General features: G+C 36.9%; 3 protein-coding genes across 5 annotated transcripts; 2 read left to right on the top strand and 1 right to left on the bottom strand.

The window, feature by feature from the left end:
• Positions 1-83: 83 nt before the first annotated feature.
• Positions 84-8,100, bottom strand: LOC103832892. 3 transcript variants are annotated; one of them, XM_033276340.1, is made up of 25 exons: positions 7,882-8,100; positions 7,201-7,712; positions 6,995-7,119; positions 6,827-6,921; positions 6,517-6,741; positions 6,348-6,438; positions 6,052-6,103; positions 5,037-5,102; positions 3,931-4,082; positions 3,744-3,814; positions 3,177-3,371; positions 3,039-3,077; positions 2,594-2,701; positions 2,430-2,519; positions 2,267-2,342; positions 2,084-2,180; positions 1,934-2,003; positions 1,678-1,854; positions 1,485-1,607; positions 1,305-1,388; positions 1,038-1,222; positions 810-948; positions 661-720; positions 519-590; positions 84-406 (listed from the first exon to the last, which is right to left on the bottom strand). In XM_033276340.1, exons 2-25 carry the CDS (start codon positions 7,698-7,700, stop codon positions 299-301), a joined length of 3,000 nt encoding a protein of 999 aa, XP_033132231.1. In that variant the 5' UTR covers positions 7,701-7,712; positions 7,882-8,100; the 3' UTR covers positions 84-298. The 3 variants fall into 3 exon arrangements, with proteins under 3 accessions (XP_033132231.1, XP_009107236.1, XP_009107237.1); XM_009108988.3 differs by having other exon boundaries at positions 7,201-7,718; positions 7,899-8,100; XM_009108989.3 differs by lacking the exon at positions 5,037-5,102 and having other exon boundaries at positions 7,201-7,718; positions 7,899-8,100.
• A 993-nt stretch (positions 8,101-9,093) lies between these two features.
• On the top strand, positions 9,094-10,888 carry LOC103832890 (sirohydrochlorin ferrochelatase, chloroplastic). Its single transcript, XM_009108986.3, has 6 exons — positions 9,094-9,251; positions 9,342-9,577; positions 9,666-9,727; positions 10,157-10,267; positions 10,380-10,472; positions 10,606-10,888. The coding sequence occupies exons 1-6, from the start codon at positions 9,190-9,192 to the stop codon at positions 10,726-10,728; spliced, it is 687 nt and encodes a 228-aa protein (XP_009107234.1). The 5' UTR covers positions 9,094-9,189; the 3' UTR covers positions 10,729-10,888.
• A 230-nt stretch (positions 10,889-11,118) lies between these two features.
• On the top strand, positions 11,119-15,715 carry LOC103832891 (putative disease resistance protein At1g50180). Its single transcript, XM_009108987.3, has 3 exons — positions 11,119-12,305; positions 12,382-12,528; positions 13,825-15,715. Exons 1-3 carry the CDS (start codon positions 11,423-11,425, stop codon positions 15,570-15,572), a joined length of 2,778 nt encoding a protein of 925 aa, XP_009107235.1. The 5' UTR covers positions 11,119-11,422; the 3' UTR covers positions 15,573-15,715.
• The last annotated feature ends 519 nt before the right edge of the window (positions 15,716-16,234 follow it).

Genomic DNA, 16,234 nt, shown 5'->3' with positions numbered 1-16,234 from the left:
CCCACCTTTTTTCAAAAGAAGAAAAGTTTATTATTGGCTAATGACAGTGTTTTCTAAAAAGAGTTAAACTATAAGAAATCAAATGCGGACAAATGTTTATCTTTTAAGGTAAGATTAAATCTTCTAATTAGAACACTGATTATTCTATAGGGACATAAAGATGAAAACATGGAATACTTGAAAAAAGATACAACACTGAGCTACTACCATATGATCTAACAAAGAAAAATAAGGAAAGAAAGTCACTGGTTGTGTAAACACTTAAAAAAAATTAAACTAACAACGCTGAAAGTTTTCTTCAGAAGCCAAAAGGAGACTTAGTCCTGCTTCCTCCTTCACCATATTGCTCGTTCCATTTTCTCAGCTCATTCATCGTCGTCGCATCGTATGCCACCGACGGGCTCACCTACACAACCACACATCATCCATACATATGGTGTCACAATCACATCTTTGCTAACGCTAAAGCCAAACAAAACGCTAACTCAAGATACAGATCGATGCAACTAGAATAATACCTTAGCTTTAGATTGAATGAAGTCATCCAAACTCAGCGGCCGTAGACAAGGGGACGCATCTGCTCCTTCACCCTGAGGAGACAAACAAGACAAAACATCACGCAACAAAAAAAAAAGATGTGGAAGCGTTTGATGTTTGTACCTTTTGTTCTTCCTGTAAGAGTTCTTGAACAGGTCTGTAAGCAGCAGCAATGCATAGATTCTGCAATATAAGACCCACAAAAGAGAAAATGAATCAAGAAAGTACAAAGCACACACCACAAGCTCTGGCGTCTGGAAACGAATACTAACCTTCAAATCACTACCGGAGTAACCTTCGGTTTCTTTTGCGAGTTTCTCGAATTGGAAACCCGGTTCAAGATTTTCCGGAGTGAGAAATATTTGCAGTATCTTTAACCGGTTCTCTGCATCTGGTAAGTCCACATATATCCTACAGTTCACATGTATTAAACAATCTTTCAATATAACATACAACGAAACTTCATAAATGTAAATGAAAACTCTAATCAGGTGTTTTACCTTCTTGGTAGACGACGAATGACAGCATCATCAAGATCAAATGGACGGTTGGTGGCACCGAGGATGAGGATTCTTTGGCTGTCTTTTGATCTAAGCCCGTCCCAAGCTGCCATGAACTCATTTCTCATTCTTCTGGTAGCTTCATGCTCAGAAGAGCCACCACGAGCACCTAACAGACTGTCGATCTATTAAACATAAAAAAAAAGAGTACCCCATCAGTCGCATTCACTCATCATAAAAAATGAAATTTAGACGCAACATTCTCACCTCATCGACAAATATAATAACAGGTGCTAGCTTGGTTGCATAGGAAAAGAGAGCCTTAGTGAGCTTCTCTGCATCTCCGAACCACTACGCCAAACAAAGAACCGAGAAAAAGAAAGAGTCAGTTAATTCTTCTTCATAACTAACTAACATACAAAACGACACAAAACACTGTCCACTCACCTTTGACGTAAGAGTTGAGCCAGTTATGCTAATGAAGTTTGCTCCAGCTTCTGTTGCAAGGGCCTTGGCAAGGAGCGTCTTACCCGTTCCAGGAGGACCAAAAAGCAATATTCCTTTACAGGGCTGCACCAAAAAAGCTCATGTCATCAGAACAGTGAGTAACAATGCTATGTACCAAAGAGAATTGTAATACCCGCAAGAGATTTCCACGGGAGAAAAGCTCTGGCCTCCTCATGGGGAGAATAACCAACTCATTTAACGCCTTTTTCACGTTTTCAAGAGCACCAATGTCTTCAAACTTGACCCCTATCTCTCCAGGAGCAACCACAGCCGAGACAAAGTTTCGTTCATACTCATCTTTAGCCATATCCTGCAAGAAACTCTCTCTTAACACTTACTTTTCAAGATCTATTTACAAGAGTCCAAGGGCAGGAGGAAACTAAACTAACCTTTAAGTTTTGTGAAGGCTGTAGGGAGTTATCTTCTAATTTTCTTAACCTCGCAATTGAAATCTCAAGGCTTGACAAAAGAAAAGGCAGTAAGATAACACAAAAAAAAAGTTACAGATTCACAATATAAAGCCACAATCATGTATATACCTTTCTCGAGGAAGAGACAAGCGGCCTCCTTTAACTAATGGTTCTGGACAAGTGGCTAAATAATGATTTCTTGCCCAGCCAATAACTTTCTCTGCTTCTGCAAAAACAAAAAACAACACAAGTGTTTAAACTCGGCAACTTAAAATGCAAAACAAACCAAGTGATTCAACCTGAGTTACTCACTTTGCTTTGTCAATATCACGCCATCGGTGTTCACTTGGAATAAGTCTGTGCATAACAACTCATGTTCTTCAAGTACCTGCAAATCAAAACATTGAGATTAAACGATTAGTGAAATCATTACACGCTCGACTCAATTTCTCTCAATGAAATTAAAACTAAATACCTTAAGTAACTCATTTATATTGCTCCGAGATATCACAATTCTCCTATCTTCTCCAAGTTGTTTCTTGAACAGTCCAAGGGCATCTTCTTCCTACACCATGATTTTAAAAAGAAGCAATGAAATAAACTGTGATTCCTTAAGAGCTACATAGGGATCCATCATACCTTTGGAGGATGTAGGCGCATAACATTAGTGAAAAGCTTGTATATCTCATTCTCCTCTGATCGTTTACTTCCTGTTAATCCCTCCGTTAGACGCTTCAACGGTAGAGGCTGCAACACACCACAATGAATATCAAGAAGCGTATAACATTGCAATGGATGTCTATAAGAAAAAGCCGACCCACAAACTAAGCAAGAGGCATATTAAGGATAACGATACAGTCTCGCACGTGTTGCAAAATATAAAAATAACTTGACTAATTCGCAGCTGCCACTTAACGGGTATTCAAAATGTTATATAACTTGCAAGTTCTCATCAGATGATTTTCTTTGTGGGACTAAGAAGACATAAGAAGAAGAATCTCAGCAAACTCATGCAAAGACAAGTGCACCATGGTAAAAAAAACTCAACTCTATTAGTAAACTGCTATTTTAATGTTTAGCTTACCAGTTTCGCAAACTGGCTAAAGTTTGGGAGCACCATCGTCTGTTTTCAATAAGAAAAAAAATTAACTTGTTCAACAACTGATCAGGAACAAAGGCCGAACAATAACCATTGACGAGTGAGATATGTTGAAAGGCTTACAAATTTCTCTTTTTCTTTTGAGCCTGTTTCTATCTTGTTCTGCCCACACATCATAACAATCGGACCAGATAATTTATCAAACATCTCCTGGACTTTGTCTACAAATTCCTTTCGTCTTGCTTTAGGCACAGCTCTAGACAACCATTGCGAGAAGTCTGGAAAATAGACTATAAGTGGTTGATTGGATCCCAAAACCTACAAAGACACGAAAACAATTGATTTACTATAGCGGACAATGTACTTATAACCACATTAATAAGTACACATACAGTTAGGAACAGAGGCAGACTTGGTCACAGTTATCACAACACACCAGTGAAAACTAAGGCTACTGGCAAAACGGAGCATAGCTTCTTGTTGTATACATATATTTATATATATACACAAAAATTCAATCAAACTAAAATAAAAAGTTCTTAGCACTTGCTACTGTCGGAGAGATCATCTTCTAAGACATGAAAATTTACAACTTACACATATACAATTATATAGCCAAAAGTTTCAACCTGAAACTGATACATGCATGAGTAAAGCTATCAAGCAAAGTTAATGTACTTCCAAATATACCTCATTTAACGCCTCCATAGCAATGTAGCCATCAACTGCTTGCATATCCATGTCGAGTTTGAGCTCTTTAGCTGCGTAGAGAAAAATATATTACTTAATTACATTTCAAATGATGTCAGCCATTACATAGTGAGTGATCCTCTTGATTCACATATCAGCCTATAGGAATATTGTGAAGCAATTATACCATCTACCCAGTGGATAGGTAACGTTTGGGGCTGTTCTGCTGGCTTTTCCTCACTTCCCTCTGATGTTTTATTGTCGCCAGAGTCAAATATGACCGCTACACGGTTCCCACTCACTTCATATACCTCTCCACGTTGTCCTTTGGACAACGGCCTGCAAGAATATAAACTCTGGTTTAAGAAAAAACTTATGGCGTCTTTGAATTTTCTCAGACCTCTTCGAGGTCACTATATGTTGCAAAGGAGTTCACAGAGAATAGAATGCACATTTTGCAGACAGGTCAAATTACAAAAACCACAAATGGCGTACAGCAAAAAAAAAAAATCCATTCACCAATTGACAGAGATAATGGTAACTGGGAGACTAGTGAATGGCATCTGAGAAGAATCATTTCTAGAGAAACTATGATGCAGAAAGGAACTAACGGCCACATCAAAAGGCAATCATCCTAACAGAAGTTTGCCTCACTTCCAACGCTACATGTGAAATTATTCAAACACAAAGCCCCAATGATTCTCAATGGCAAATCCAACTCACTTGGAACAATCATAATTAACGTTTGGTTGTTAATAAGAAAATAACTATCAACAATACTAGGCAGCCATCGATCTAAAATATTTTCAGACCAATGTATCATGGAAGATATTTATGCGCCTGACACTACAAGATGATAGGCCATAGTCTCAAGCGCAAAACTTCTAGTACCAGTAGTCAACTTGTTCACTCGACAGGTAAAATGACAAAGTATATAATCATAAAGAAACAGACAAATCTACAAAAGAAAAGCATAAAAAATCTGAAGAAAGCCAGACATTGTATAAGCTGAATCAACTCCGTAAGACAGACTATTGATGTAATGAAATTATCAACTAGACATGTGCTACATCTCTGATCAGCTGTCAGACTTAAGAAATTCAAGATTTGAAGTACACTCAAATATGAAAAAAGACCAATCCTGCATCAAGTTCACTGTCTAGACACCCAACGGTGTCTCCATCCTAGAGCAAGAAATACATCAAAAAAGAGACCTGGAAGACGAAAGATAAAACCTAGAAATAGAAGACATTTATCTTTTTTATATTTACACTAGATGACTTACCAACCCACCTGCCAGGAATAACGGTAAAAGCACTTTTTTGACCATCAGATGTAGAAATCTTCCCCAATACGACCCTGTGATCCATTTACAAGCCAACACAAAATAAGGATGCAATCATAATTATTAGCTTTGGTAACTCGAAGATGTTTCTAGGATAGATCAGATCACAAATACGGACATCAACCAACTCCAAACCACTGGTAAGAAGGTCCAAGTTTACAGGGTGAAGGCTTTGATGCCTTATATACAAAACTTAGGCTAACTAAGAACTTGCTAGAAGGCTTACATGCCTTAATAGACTACAAAAAGACATTCAAATAAAAGTACATAAACAAGTATAGAAACCTGATATGTATTTTAGAGGACTATACATATCAGAGGAATTAAACTGAAAACCCTTTTTTATCCAATCAAATGTAAATTAAATTACATGGACATGGGAAAAGGATATAAACACAAGAAACAGAGATGCACCAATTTTGTAGAACGGCACCATCAAGCATCAACATGGAAAATTATAAGTAGCTACATATCAATTTCCACTATATACGCTAACTGACAAAATACGAATGGAGTAAAGAGCTAATCATTGCTCAGTCCTGGGGTGGTGAGTTAATCATTTCAAGCTGTATAATGCAGGATAGTTCTAAAGCAAGTAAAACATCAAACACAATCAATGATTAGAACATGAAAGAAAGACGGCATGCATAACTTATAGCTGACAAGGATTCTACAGATCACTAGAAAAGCAAATTTCATGAAGTAACATGCCAGGTGGGGTGCAAGCACTAAAAGAAACCGTGCTACAAAAGAAAATTTATAAAATTAAGATCAAATTGTTTCTCCAACATTATGCAAAAGCTAAACATCTATTTTGTTTTCTGCCATATCTTTCGCCACAACAAGTATTATATAAAATCTTCTAATGAACCACACAGTCCAGTAGAGCCATATCCACAAATTGAAATATTTAAGCACAAGTAAAGAGAGATAGTTTCCCGCAGAAGTGAATCAGTATATTACCTACGCTTTCCTTCGTCTTTCTTAGCCGACCCAACATACCTAACTTGGTCTCCTGCAAACATGTTAAAAATTTCAGAAATGAAAGTGGTAAAGCCAAAAGCCAATGAGAGAACAAAGAAAATCTAATTAGATACAAAGAAACGTTACTTAAACAAGCTAGACCCATTCAGGAAATGAATACACTAAGAACATCTAGAGCTTCTACAACGATGAAGGTACATCAAAGACCCTTGACAGTGATAAACAAACACCATTTAATGCAAATGCGGCAGGTGAACGTGCTGAGAGTTAGCTACCTTTCTTAAGAGGCCGCTTAGCTTTATCACTATGATCAACAGCTATAGCTTTAGGAACCTCAGAAGAGCCAAGCAACTGTCCAGACATTCTCTGCCAAATGTTTAATACAAATATTAGAAAATGTATATGATAAGGTAACGATATGAGTCTCACATTAGTAGATCATACCTTCTCTATATCCTCTATGTCAGCTCCAAGTTTCTTGAGAACTTCTTTAGAAATCTCTAGATACCTTTCTTCATCGTCACTTCCCTCTACTTTCGCCTCACTGCTACCCTCCTCGTCATTGTTTGCATCTGTTTCTTCATCGGCTTCCGACTCCGCAGTCTCATCATCTGACTCCGCAGCCTCATCATCCGATTCAGACTCTTCATTGTAGTCATCAGCAAAATCCTGACCAGAACCAACAAAAAATCACGCTAAAACATTCATAAAAGGTTCCAAAGCCATAGCAAAAATAAACATCAGAAAAACTCACGTAAGGAGCAAGAACACTACTGTCAAGAATCAACAGGGGAACTTGCGAGTCTCGAGCAAGTGCTCGTACCAGCCTCTCACGGTACAGCTCAGTGCCTGTATTAAAAAAAAAATCATTATCCATACTTTGATATAACAAAAAAAACAAGACATCAAACACTGCTCGAACCTGGAACACTTTGGAGCAATATTCTCCCACTTGAAGAACCTAAACGAGAGCCATACGTGGACGCCACGTTTCTTTGTTTTATATGCGAGCTAACACACTCTACTAGAGTGTCCTTTGTGTGCTCGCTGGTGAAAAAAAAAACAGATAATATTAGCAAAAAAAAAAGAGAAAAAAAAAAATAAGATAACAAAAGATTGTTTAATTACTGGAGGTAGTAAGGAAAGGACTCAAAGGAGAGCTGAATAGTTTCCCAAGGCTGAATCCTCCGCGAGAACTCATTCTTCAACCTCTCTCGTTTATTAAGGAAAGGTGATTCCTTGTTGCTCTCGCTCGCAAGCTTCTCGTTGTTGAGCCAATCTATTTGGTCTTGCTTTCCAAGCTGAGCGTGAGAATCAAAACGGTTAACTCCTCCAAGAACGCTCTTCTCTTTCCCAGTCTTTTCTTTGCTCAGGTTATCCTCACCAGCACCATCGCCATCAGAGCTAAACCGACGCAACTGGCTGTTCAAAGAGAGACACAAAGAGTTTCCAGAGGCAATAGGGAAGCAAGATGGGTGCTTTCTTGTGAAATGGTTTGTTAGTGTATTTGCTAATCTGTAGGATGGTGAACCGGTGAAGTCACGAGTCGGTGGTCTAGCTAAGCATTTGTCTTGCTTCAATACAAAACAACTTAGTCTCTGGTTCCTTCTTATCAATCTTGAATACATCGTTAGCTACTTGTATCACTGCAAAACAAAAAGAGGGAGTCTTTCATTTAATCGAATGCAAAAAAAAAAAAAAGGAGCAATTCTTTCGAATTCGTGAGAACACTTTCCGAAAAGGCCTAAATCTCGAAAGTTTCCAATGTAATACGAAAACCTTAACTTGGTTAAGGCACAAACAAGTGTCTCCTCATGTGTTCGTACCTGTCTTGGAATAATAGAGATATTGACAAAATCGATTTTATGCTCATTCCATCTTTAATAGATTGTAATCAGAGGCTTGGCGGAAGAAGATGTGCGGCGATAGACTTGGAGAGAACCAGAGACGAGTTCGCTAGAGAGAGGGAGAGAGAGACCGAACTTGTTAGGTTCCGGAACTGAGTTTCCGACCGTGTTAAATAATATATTCTTTTTGCCATTTCTTTTGTTTCATTTTCATATGGGCTTCAGAAAATAGGCCCATTTAAGGCTTAACTAAGGTTAATGGGATTAGTGCTCGTTGATTAATTTACTCAAGAGTCATCCCCTTAAAACTATAGCTTAGAGCATGTTTATCCGGGATCCTTAGTGAGGTTCTTAGTATGTGGACCCTCACAAAACCCTTAAAGATCGATTACGAAAACTACTAATTAAGAACCGATTTTAGTGAGTTTCTTACATTATTCGCGGAGCCCACTGATTCGTGGCGGCCCGCGATTAGTTTGTTTATTAATTTTTTTTTTGTAAAAATAAACCTAAGAAACCAATTGGATTTCTCAGGGATAAATATGCTCTTAAGGATACTTTTCCTTCGTTGACAAAAAAAAAGAAAAAGATACTTTTCCTTCATTTGGATCTTCGCATAAACGATTGTGTGCTTAGTAATTAGGGTTTGACAAATGAACCAAATTCGAAAACCCAAACCAAATTCGGTCCAATAAAAATAAATAATAAGTGAATCCGACATAACATGGGTTTTCTCCGAATCAAACCCGAACTGAATAAATATTTGAAATTTTGAATCAATAAGTATCTATAATATATTTGGTATACTGTATTTGCACATAGTTTATGAGTTGTTCAGGTCATTATCTTTACTCTCTAATTTACTTAATTGAAAATTACACTAAAAATATAAAAAAATCATGACAAGAATATTTCTCTTTTTTCTTTGTCTATATTTCATTCGATCTTTATTTAGTTTGTGGGTTTAACTAAGTACAAAATAATATTACGGAACCAAAAACCCGATTAAGATTCGAAAACCAAAATTAGGGTTTAACAGGTTTTTGAAAATATTACTAAACTCCAAACTGAATCCGACTAAACTCGAACCAAATCCGAACCGAAATTTTATAATATTCTACTGGGGCTAAATTTATAAACCTGAAATACGAACCCCGATTAAACTAAAGGCTCACTAACGGCCCATTTATGTATTTACAGTTTTCTCGAGGAATTATGGGAAAAACAAATAAAGTGAAAATGGAGTCAGTCCCGACAACAAGTTTATCAGATGAGTTCAATGGCAGCGACTCAATCTCACTTCTTCATCAACCTGAGAATCTCCTCCCAACGGTTCTTTTATCATTCATTACCCTTATCTCCTTTTCTTCTCTTGTTTTGCTCTATTCTGAAGTTTTCTCCTCTCAACTTTTGTTGTTGTAGCAATCTCAGAGCAGATGCTCCTGTTTCATCTTCTTCTTGTGAGATGAATCGGCCATGGGCTTTGCCATGTTCCTTAAAAGTTGACAACGTTCAATCCCGACGAATAAAGAGAAGAGGATCTCCATGTTTGGCGAGGTTCGAGAATGGCGAGTTGCTCAGAAGTGGGATTGGTGATGCTGATGGGATTATAATCGTAGACCACGGTTCTCGTCGCCGAGAATCTAATATCATGCTTGGTGAGACTTCTCTTCTTAATCTTATGCTTTGTTGATTGTTAATTGTCTCATTACAATAGATGTAATTAATTGTCTTGAGAGTTTCCAGAGGAGTTTGTGAAGATGTTCAAAGACAACACTGGCTACCCTATTGTGGAGCCTGCTCATATGGTAATGTTTTTTTTTTTTTTTTATCATCTCATGTTCCTTTAGAATGCAGTATAACCTGAGACTTTTCAGTTAAGTTCACTCCATTTCTGATAGTTTACCTGACTGAGATCCCTTGTTTGAACCACTAGAGTTGCATTCTTTGTGAATTTGATACAGTTTGTTTGTAGTTTCTCATGTTCCTTTAGGATGCAGTATGTGACCTGAGATCATTACTCCATCTGATTGAATTGACTTGTTTGAACTACTTGCATTCCTTAGTTCAAAAAAAAAAAAAAACTACTTGCATTCTTATGAAATTGCTAAAATCTGATCTCTTCTTTTTGTAGTTTTCTGATTATGTTTTAGACTTAGCTTGAATCGACTACTTGGACATTCTTTTTTTTTGTTTTGGTTCTGCTTTCTATATTTCTGATTTCTTATTTACACTAGGAATTGGCTGAGCCGTCTATAAAAAGTGCATTCAGTCTGTGTGTACAACAAGGAGCGAAACGTGTTGTTGTTAGCCCGTTTTTTCTGTTTCCTGGAAGACACTGGCACCAGGTATGTCCTTGTGTATGTTTCTTGAAGCTTTTAGTTGGTCTACTTACTGGGGATGTTTTTGGAGGATTCTACACTAATAACCTTGTGGGATTATGGCTCTTAATTAATCAAGGATATTCCTGCTTTGACGGCTGATGCTGCAAAGGAGTTCTCTGACATCTCATACCTCATTACTGCACCTCTCGGCCTCCATAATCTCCTCATTGTAAGAAATAACTCTTGTTTTTTTTTCCAATCATGGAAAGAACCACTGGAGATTCATCCAACTTGCTACTTAAAACGTGTGAGCACTTCAAGCCAGTCTGCTTTTAGTAATCTGCTTATGTTTCTTTCTACAGAACGTTGTGAACGACAGAATCCAACATTGTCTGAGTCATGTTGAAGGTGATGCAGACGAATGTCTCGTTTGTGCTGGAACAAACAAGTGCAAGCTCTACAATAGTTCTGAGGCTCAAATGTAAGAACGGTTTTTGTATATCTGCTGGTTTTCTCTAACCTTTCGGATGAGGAAAACAAAAATAAACAGGCTTGTTGTATTGTTCACACTCATAAGTTATTACACGTTGTAGTTTCACCACACCAATTGAAAAGACAACAATCATAATAACAGTTATCTGTGAAGTCTAATCTAATCTCATTCCTACCAGCAAATTAAGAAAGCCAAATCTGGTGTTTTGCATATCAGCCACAGTTCATGGTTATACAAAAATAAGATTCTCTATGCTTTCTTCGGCCTCTTTATTTGATTGGTTCTCATTAATTGTACCTTTTTTTTTTTCTGAGTAAGCTCGTTTGTTTAAACATGCGGTAGAGAAGAACTACAGTTATATTACTGTAGTATCTGCAATTAAAGGTGAGAAGGAAAATGAAATGTATGGTTGTAGGAGACCAGGAAGACTTTTGAAAGTCTCCCACCAAAGTGATGGATGAATATGTGGATGTGATGGTTCATGGGCCATCACAGAAGAACATTTCAAGAAGTGGTTTGGTAGCTGTACCAGAGAAGTATGTTCACATGGTGCAAAGAGTTGAAAATCAGAAAGGGACAAATAGTCTTGAAATTGAATCTTTTGCCATGATAGTTAAATGTTGACTCTTATAGTGTAGGGAGTAGAGACTTGGGAGAGTCAAAGCTGTGAATCAAGAAACAGGCAAATGGCAGAAGCTATTGTTTCCGTGACAGTGCAGAAGCTAGGGGAGTTTCTCCTTGAAGAACCTTTGTTCTTGTTTGGTATAGGCGACCAGGTGAAGCAGCTGCAAGACGAACTGAAGCGTTTGAGGTGCTTCTTGAAAGATGCAGATGAGAAGCAGCGTAAAAGCGAGAGAGTGCGGAACTGGATTGCAGAGATTAGAGAAGCTGCTTACGATGCAGAAGATCTCCTCGAAGCATTTTTCCTCAAGGCGGAATCAAATAAAGGAAAAGGGATCAAAAAGGTGTTTAGGAGGCTTTCTTGCATGTTGAGTGAGGCGGTTTCACTTCATAAGGTTGGCTCAGAGATTAGAGAGATCACTTCCAGGCTTTCTAAGATAGCAGCGAGCATGAAAGACTATGGTATAAAAGAAGCTATGGACGGAGAAAGTTTGAGTTTGTTTGATAGTTTAAGAGAGCAGAGGCAGTCCTTTCCATATGCCGCTGAGCACAATCTTGTTGGGTTAGAGCAGAGTCTTGAGAAGTTAGTGAATGATTTAGTTTCCGGCGGTGAGAAACTAAGGGTCATGTCCATCTATGGAATGGGTGGTTTAGGGAAGACAACTCTCGCCAGACAGGTTTTCCATCATAGTATAGTGAGGCGTCACTTCGATAGGTTTGCATGGGTTTATGTTTCTCAAGAGTTTAGACGGAGGCATGTTTGGCAAGAGATTCTTTTGAGCCTCAGCTATAAAGATGAGAACCAAAGGATACTTAGCTTGAGAGATGAACAGCTTGGAGAGGAGTTGCATCGGTTCTTGAAAAGGACTAAATGTCTCGTTGTGCTTGATGATATATGGGGCACTGATGCTTGGGATGGTCTGAAACATGTCTTTCCACATGAAACAGGTACGCGACTCAGTGCTCTATGATTCTTGTTATTTCACAGTATGATGAAGTAAAAGTCCTGTTCACAACACTGCAGGAAGCAACATAGTACTCACCACAAGGAACAAAGAGGTTGCTTTGTACGCTGATCCGAGAGGTGTACTCCATGAGCCGAGATTGCTAACACATGAAGAGAGTTGGGAGCTGTTGGAGAAAATTTCATTACAGGGACGAGATAATTTAGGTAATACAACAGCTCTATTTCTACTTTGCATTCGAGTGTACTATATTTTACAATATTCAAATCTTAAAAACTCTATAAATTAATATTTTATAAATTAATAAACACCTGGTAATCATTATTTTCTAATTGGGCTACAGCAAAATATGACAAGATTCAACAAGATAATAGTTTTTTGAAAAACTTATGTAAATATATGGTCTTATTATAACAATAAATTAATAGTTAATAAATATATTAAGTTTATATAAGTATAAATCAAATCCCCTAGACTATATTTGCGAAGTGATTTTGCCACATGTCTTTTCGATAATCAATTTCACAAAACAAATATGACATGGCTACTTAAATTGATGACATGTCTTATAGCTTAATATGATATGGACAATTACATTTAATGTTAATTTATATTTTTGGCAAACTTTTTAAAATATGGTAATAACTTATATATTACATTTAATGTCAATTTATATTTTTGGAATTTTTTTAGAATATGGAAATAACTCATAAATCATCATTAAAATAAATATATTCAAATATGACATTATAAATTTCGAAATATAATTTAATTATACAATTTATAACTAAAATTTTCAAAAATATATACAATTTTTTTAGAAAATTATAAACATTTAATCGTAAACTCGTTATTTTCTTATATATCTACAAATTTTATAAATATTGTTTAATTTTAATTTTGGTAATTATGCAAATTTTACAAATTTATTTAATATATTTAATTAAAATAAATAGATAGAAAAAATCTATCTAAGATTATAATTTCAAATATATACATGCATATTCTTAAATATAATTTTTATGTTTAATTAAATCAAATTTATATTAAAATATTGATACGGAAAAGAAAATTTACAATATTAATAAAATTTTATTTTAAAATATAATTTATATTTATCTGTTAAAAAATATTTTAAATTTTTTTACTGCAGATGGTGCAGGAAGACACCTAGTACTATATTGTTTGTTTTTATTTATAGTGAGTCCATCTTTATCTTTTCCAAACAATTCAAATATTTTGATGTTATTTTGTAATATAACATCTAAAATGCATCTAAAATTAATGTATATGTAGATTATATACACAAAATGATTTAATAAAATGATATGAAATTTGTATTTGTAAAAGTTAATCAATATATACCATACAATCAATTATTGTTATAAATATATGACTCTAAAAAATCCATTTCTATAAATTAATAATTCTATAAATAAGAAAAATATTGCAATTTTAATATTATAATTTATAGAGCTTTTACTGTATTTACCATTTTTTAGAGCCAATGTTGGTCAAGAAACTGGAGGAGATTGGGAAACAGATGGCCATAAAGTGTGGAGGTTTACCTCTAGCTATAACGGTTCTAGGAGGACTTTTGGCGATGAAAAACACATTGAACCAATGGCAGAGAGTGCAAGAGAACATCACACCATATGTTTCAAATGGAGGAAGTAGCAATGGAAGTAAGAGTATGATGGTTGCAGATGTGTTGTCCTTGAGTTATGAGGACTTGCCTGCCCATTTGAAGCAGTGTTTCCTATACTTTGCTCACTATCCTGAAGATTTTGAGGTTCATGTGGGAACATTGGTTAGTTACTGGATCGCAGAGGGAATGGTTATGCCTGTAAAACACACGGAAGAATCTGGGATGACAGTAGAGGATATAGGGCAAGATTACCTTGAAGAGTTGGTAAAGAGAAGCATTGTGATGGTTGGGAAAAGAGACATTGTAACCTCGGAAGTGATGACATGCCGTATGCATGATCTAATGAGGGAGGTGTGTTTACAGAAAGCTGAACAAGAAAGCTTTGTGCAAGTTGTTGATTCAAGGCAACAAGAAGAAGATGAAGCTTTACGGTCTCTTTTGACCAATACATCTCGCAGAATCTCTGTACAAATACATGGTGGTGCGGAGGAACACCGGATCGAGAGACTTTACATGAGTTCTCAGTGTAGATCTCTTGTGTATTTGATGAAAAATCAAGGAAGTCAATGGACACTTCTTGGTAAGGTCTCCTTCAGAAAGATGAAACTCCTTAGAGTTTTAGATCTTGAGGGAGCTCAGATCAAAGGAGGGAAGTTGCCAGATGATGTAGGAGATCTCATCCATTTGAGAAACTTTAGTTTGAGGTTGACAAATGTGAAGGAAGTTACATCATCTATTGGAAACTTAACGTTGATGATTACTCTAGACTTGTTTGTGAAGGGGAAACTGTATATTCCAGATGTGATATGGAAGCTAAAGCGGCTGAGACATCTGTGCATGCCTTCAGAGCTTGATCCAAGAACGAAGCTGGACTTGAGTACTCTAAGGAACCTGCAACAGCTCTGGGACTTCCCTGTTGGACAATGCAATCCAAGGGATCTTCTGGCAATGATGAGTCTCAGAAGATTGTCCATCAATCTTTCTTCTCAAAACACAGACTTTGAGGTTGTGTCTTCTTTGAGTAGAGTCTTGAAACGTCTCCGTGGCTTGACGATTAACGTTCCCTGCGAACCTATGCCTCCACCAGTTGATATAACACAGTTGGTTTCTGCTTTTGCTAATCTCTCCGAGCTGGAACTCTTCCTTAAACTAGAAAAGCTCCCTGGGGAACAGAGTTTCTCCTCTGATCTCGGTGCCTTGCGGTTGTGGCAATGCGGGTTAGTGGATGACCCGTTTTTGGTTCTTGAGAAGCTTCCGAACTTAAAGATTCTTCAGCTGTTTGAAGGATCATTTGTTGGTAGTGAACTTCATTGTTCTGTAAATGGTTTCCCTCAGCTGCATTCTTTGACATTGTCACAGCTTGAGAATCTAGAAGAGTGGACTGTAGAAGACGGTGCCATGATCCGTCTTGTTTCTTTGGAACTGAAGTGTTGTAAGAAATTGAAGTCGGTTCCTGAAGGAACGAGGTTCTTGAAGAATCTACAAGAAGTGGAGATTGGGAACATGACAAAAGCATTCAAAGACAAGCTGGCGTCTGGTGGTGAAGACTTTTACAAGATTCAACATGTGCCTTGTGTTGTTTTTGAGTATTGTGACCTTTAAGAATTTGGATGTTATGATCTTGGTAGAGTTTTCCCCTTTTAGGTGGAAAATTGGCAAAAACCTGCTAAACTATAGCGAAAATGTCTTACGGTATAAATAAATAGTTAATAATATTATAAAAACTGAAACTGTTCTGATCTTTTTCATGTAGTAGCATAGTTGGTTTTTTTCAATTTGCTAATAATCTTTGTGAGCTAGAAACTGTTCATGAACCTAGAGAAGAAGCTCCCGGGAGAACCGAATTTCGACTTTGTTTCTATGGAGTCAAAAGTGTTGTAAGAAACTGAAGTAGGTTCGTGAAAAATCTACAAGAAGTGGAGAGTAGAAGAAACATGACAAAAGGCTTTCAAAGACAAGCTTGGTTTCATGTGGTGAAGATTTCTACAAGTTCAAACATGTGCCTTGTGTTGTTTCTGAGTATTGTGGTCTTTAAGGACCCAACATCTAATACTTGGGATGTACAGCATAGTGGCATCCTCTATTACAAGAATACTGCCCATAGTTGATGTCCACTGTTTTGTGACAAAACTCCACAAGAAAATTCATGATCAGAAGGAACACGGGAGGAAGTGTGAGAGAGACGGTGTGGGTGACGGGTGAGCTTAATGACACGAGGTAAGTAGATACACATACTATGAACCATGAAGTTACAAAGCAGACAA

Source organism: Brassica rapa, chromosome A08 (genome assembly GCF_000309985.2).
Source record: "Brassica rapa cultivar Chiifu-401-42 chromosome A08, CAAS_Brap_v3.01, whole genome shotgun sequence".
Taxonomy (NCBI): domain Eukaryota; kingdom Viridiplantae; phylum Streptophyta; class Magnoliopsida; order Brassicales; family Brassicaceae; genus Brassica; species Brassica rapa.
The sequence above is the reverse complement of the archived record's forward strand: the minus strand, read 5'-3'. Positions and strand labels throughout refer to the sequence as shown.

Coding starts and splice junctions, on each gene's coding strand:
- LOC103832892 (XM_033276340.1), bottom strand. CDS start 7,700: ATGTATTCAAGATTGATAAGAAGGAACCAGAGACTAAGTTGTTTTGTA. Junction 6,439..6,516: donor ACATAGAGGATATAGAGAAG/GTATGATCTACT, acceptor AACATTTGGCAG/AGAATGTCTGGACAGTTGCT. Junction 721..809: donor ACTCCGGTAGTGATTTGAAG/GTTAGTATTCGT, acceptor CTTATATTGCAG/AATCTATGCATTGCTGCTGC.
- LOC103832890 (XM_009108986.3), top strand. CDS start 9,190: ATGAGTTCAATGGCAGCGACTCAATCTCACTTCTTCATCAACCTGAGA. Junction 9,252..9,341: donor CTGAGAATCTCCTCCCAACG/GTTCTTTTATCA, acceptor TTGTTGTTGTAG/CAATCTCAGAGCAGATGCTC. Junction 10,268..10,379: donor CTGGAAGACACTGGCACCAG/GTATGTCCTTGT, acceptor TAATTAATCAAG/GATATTCCTGCTTTGACGGC.
- LOC103832891 (XM_009108987.3), top strand. CDS start 11,423: ATGGCAGAAGCTATTGTTTCCGTGACAGTGCAGAAGCTAGGGGAGTTT. Junction 12,306..12,381: donor TGTCTTTCCACATGAAACAG/GTACGCGACTCA, acceptor ACAACACTGCAG/GAAGCAACATAGTACTCACC. Junction 12,529..13,824: donor ACAGGGACGAGATAATTTAG/GTAATACAACAG, acceptor ACCATTTTTTAG/AGCCAATGTTGGTCAAGAAA.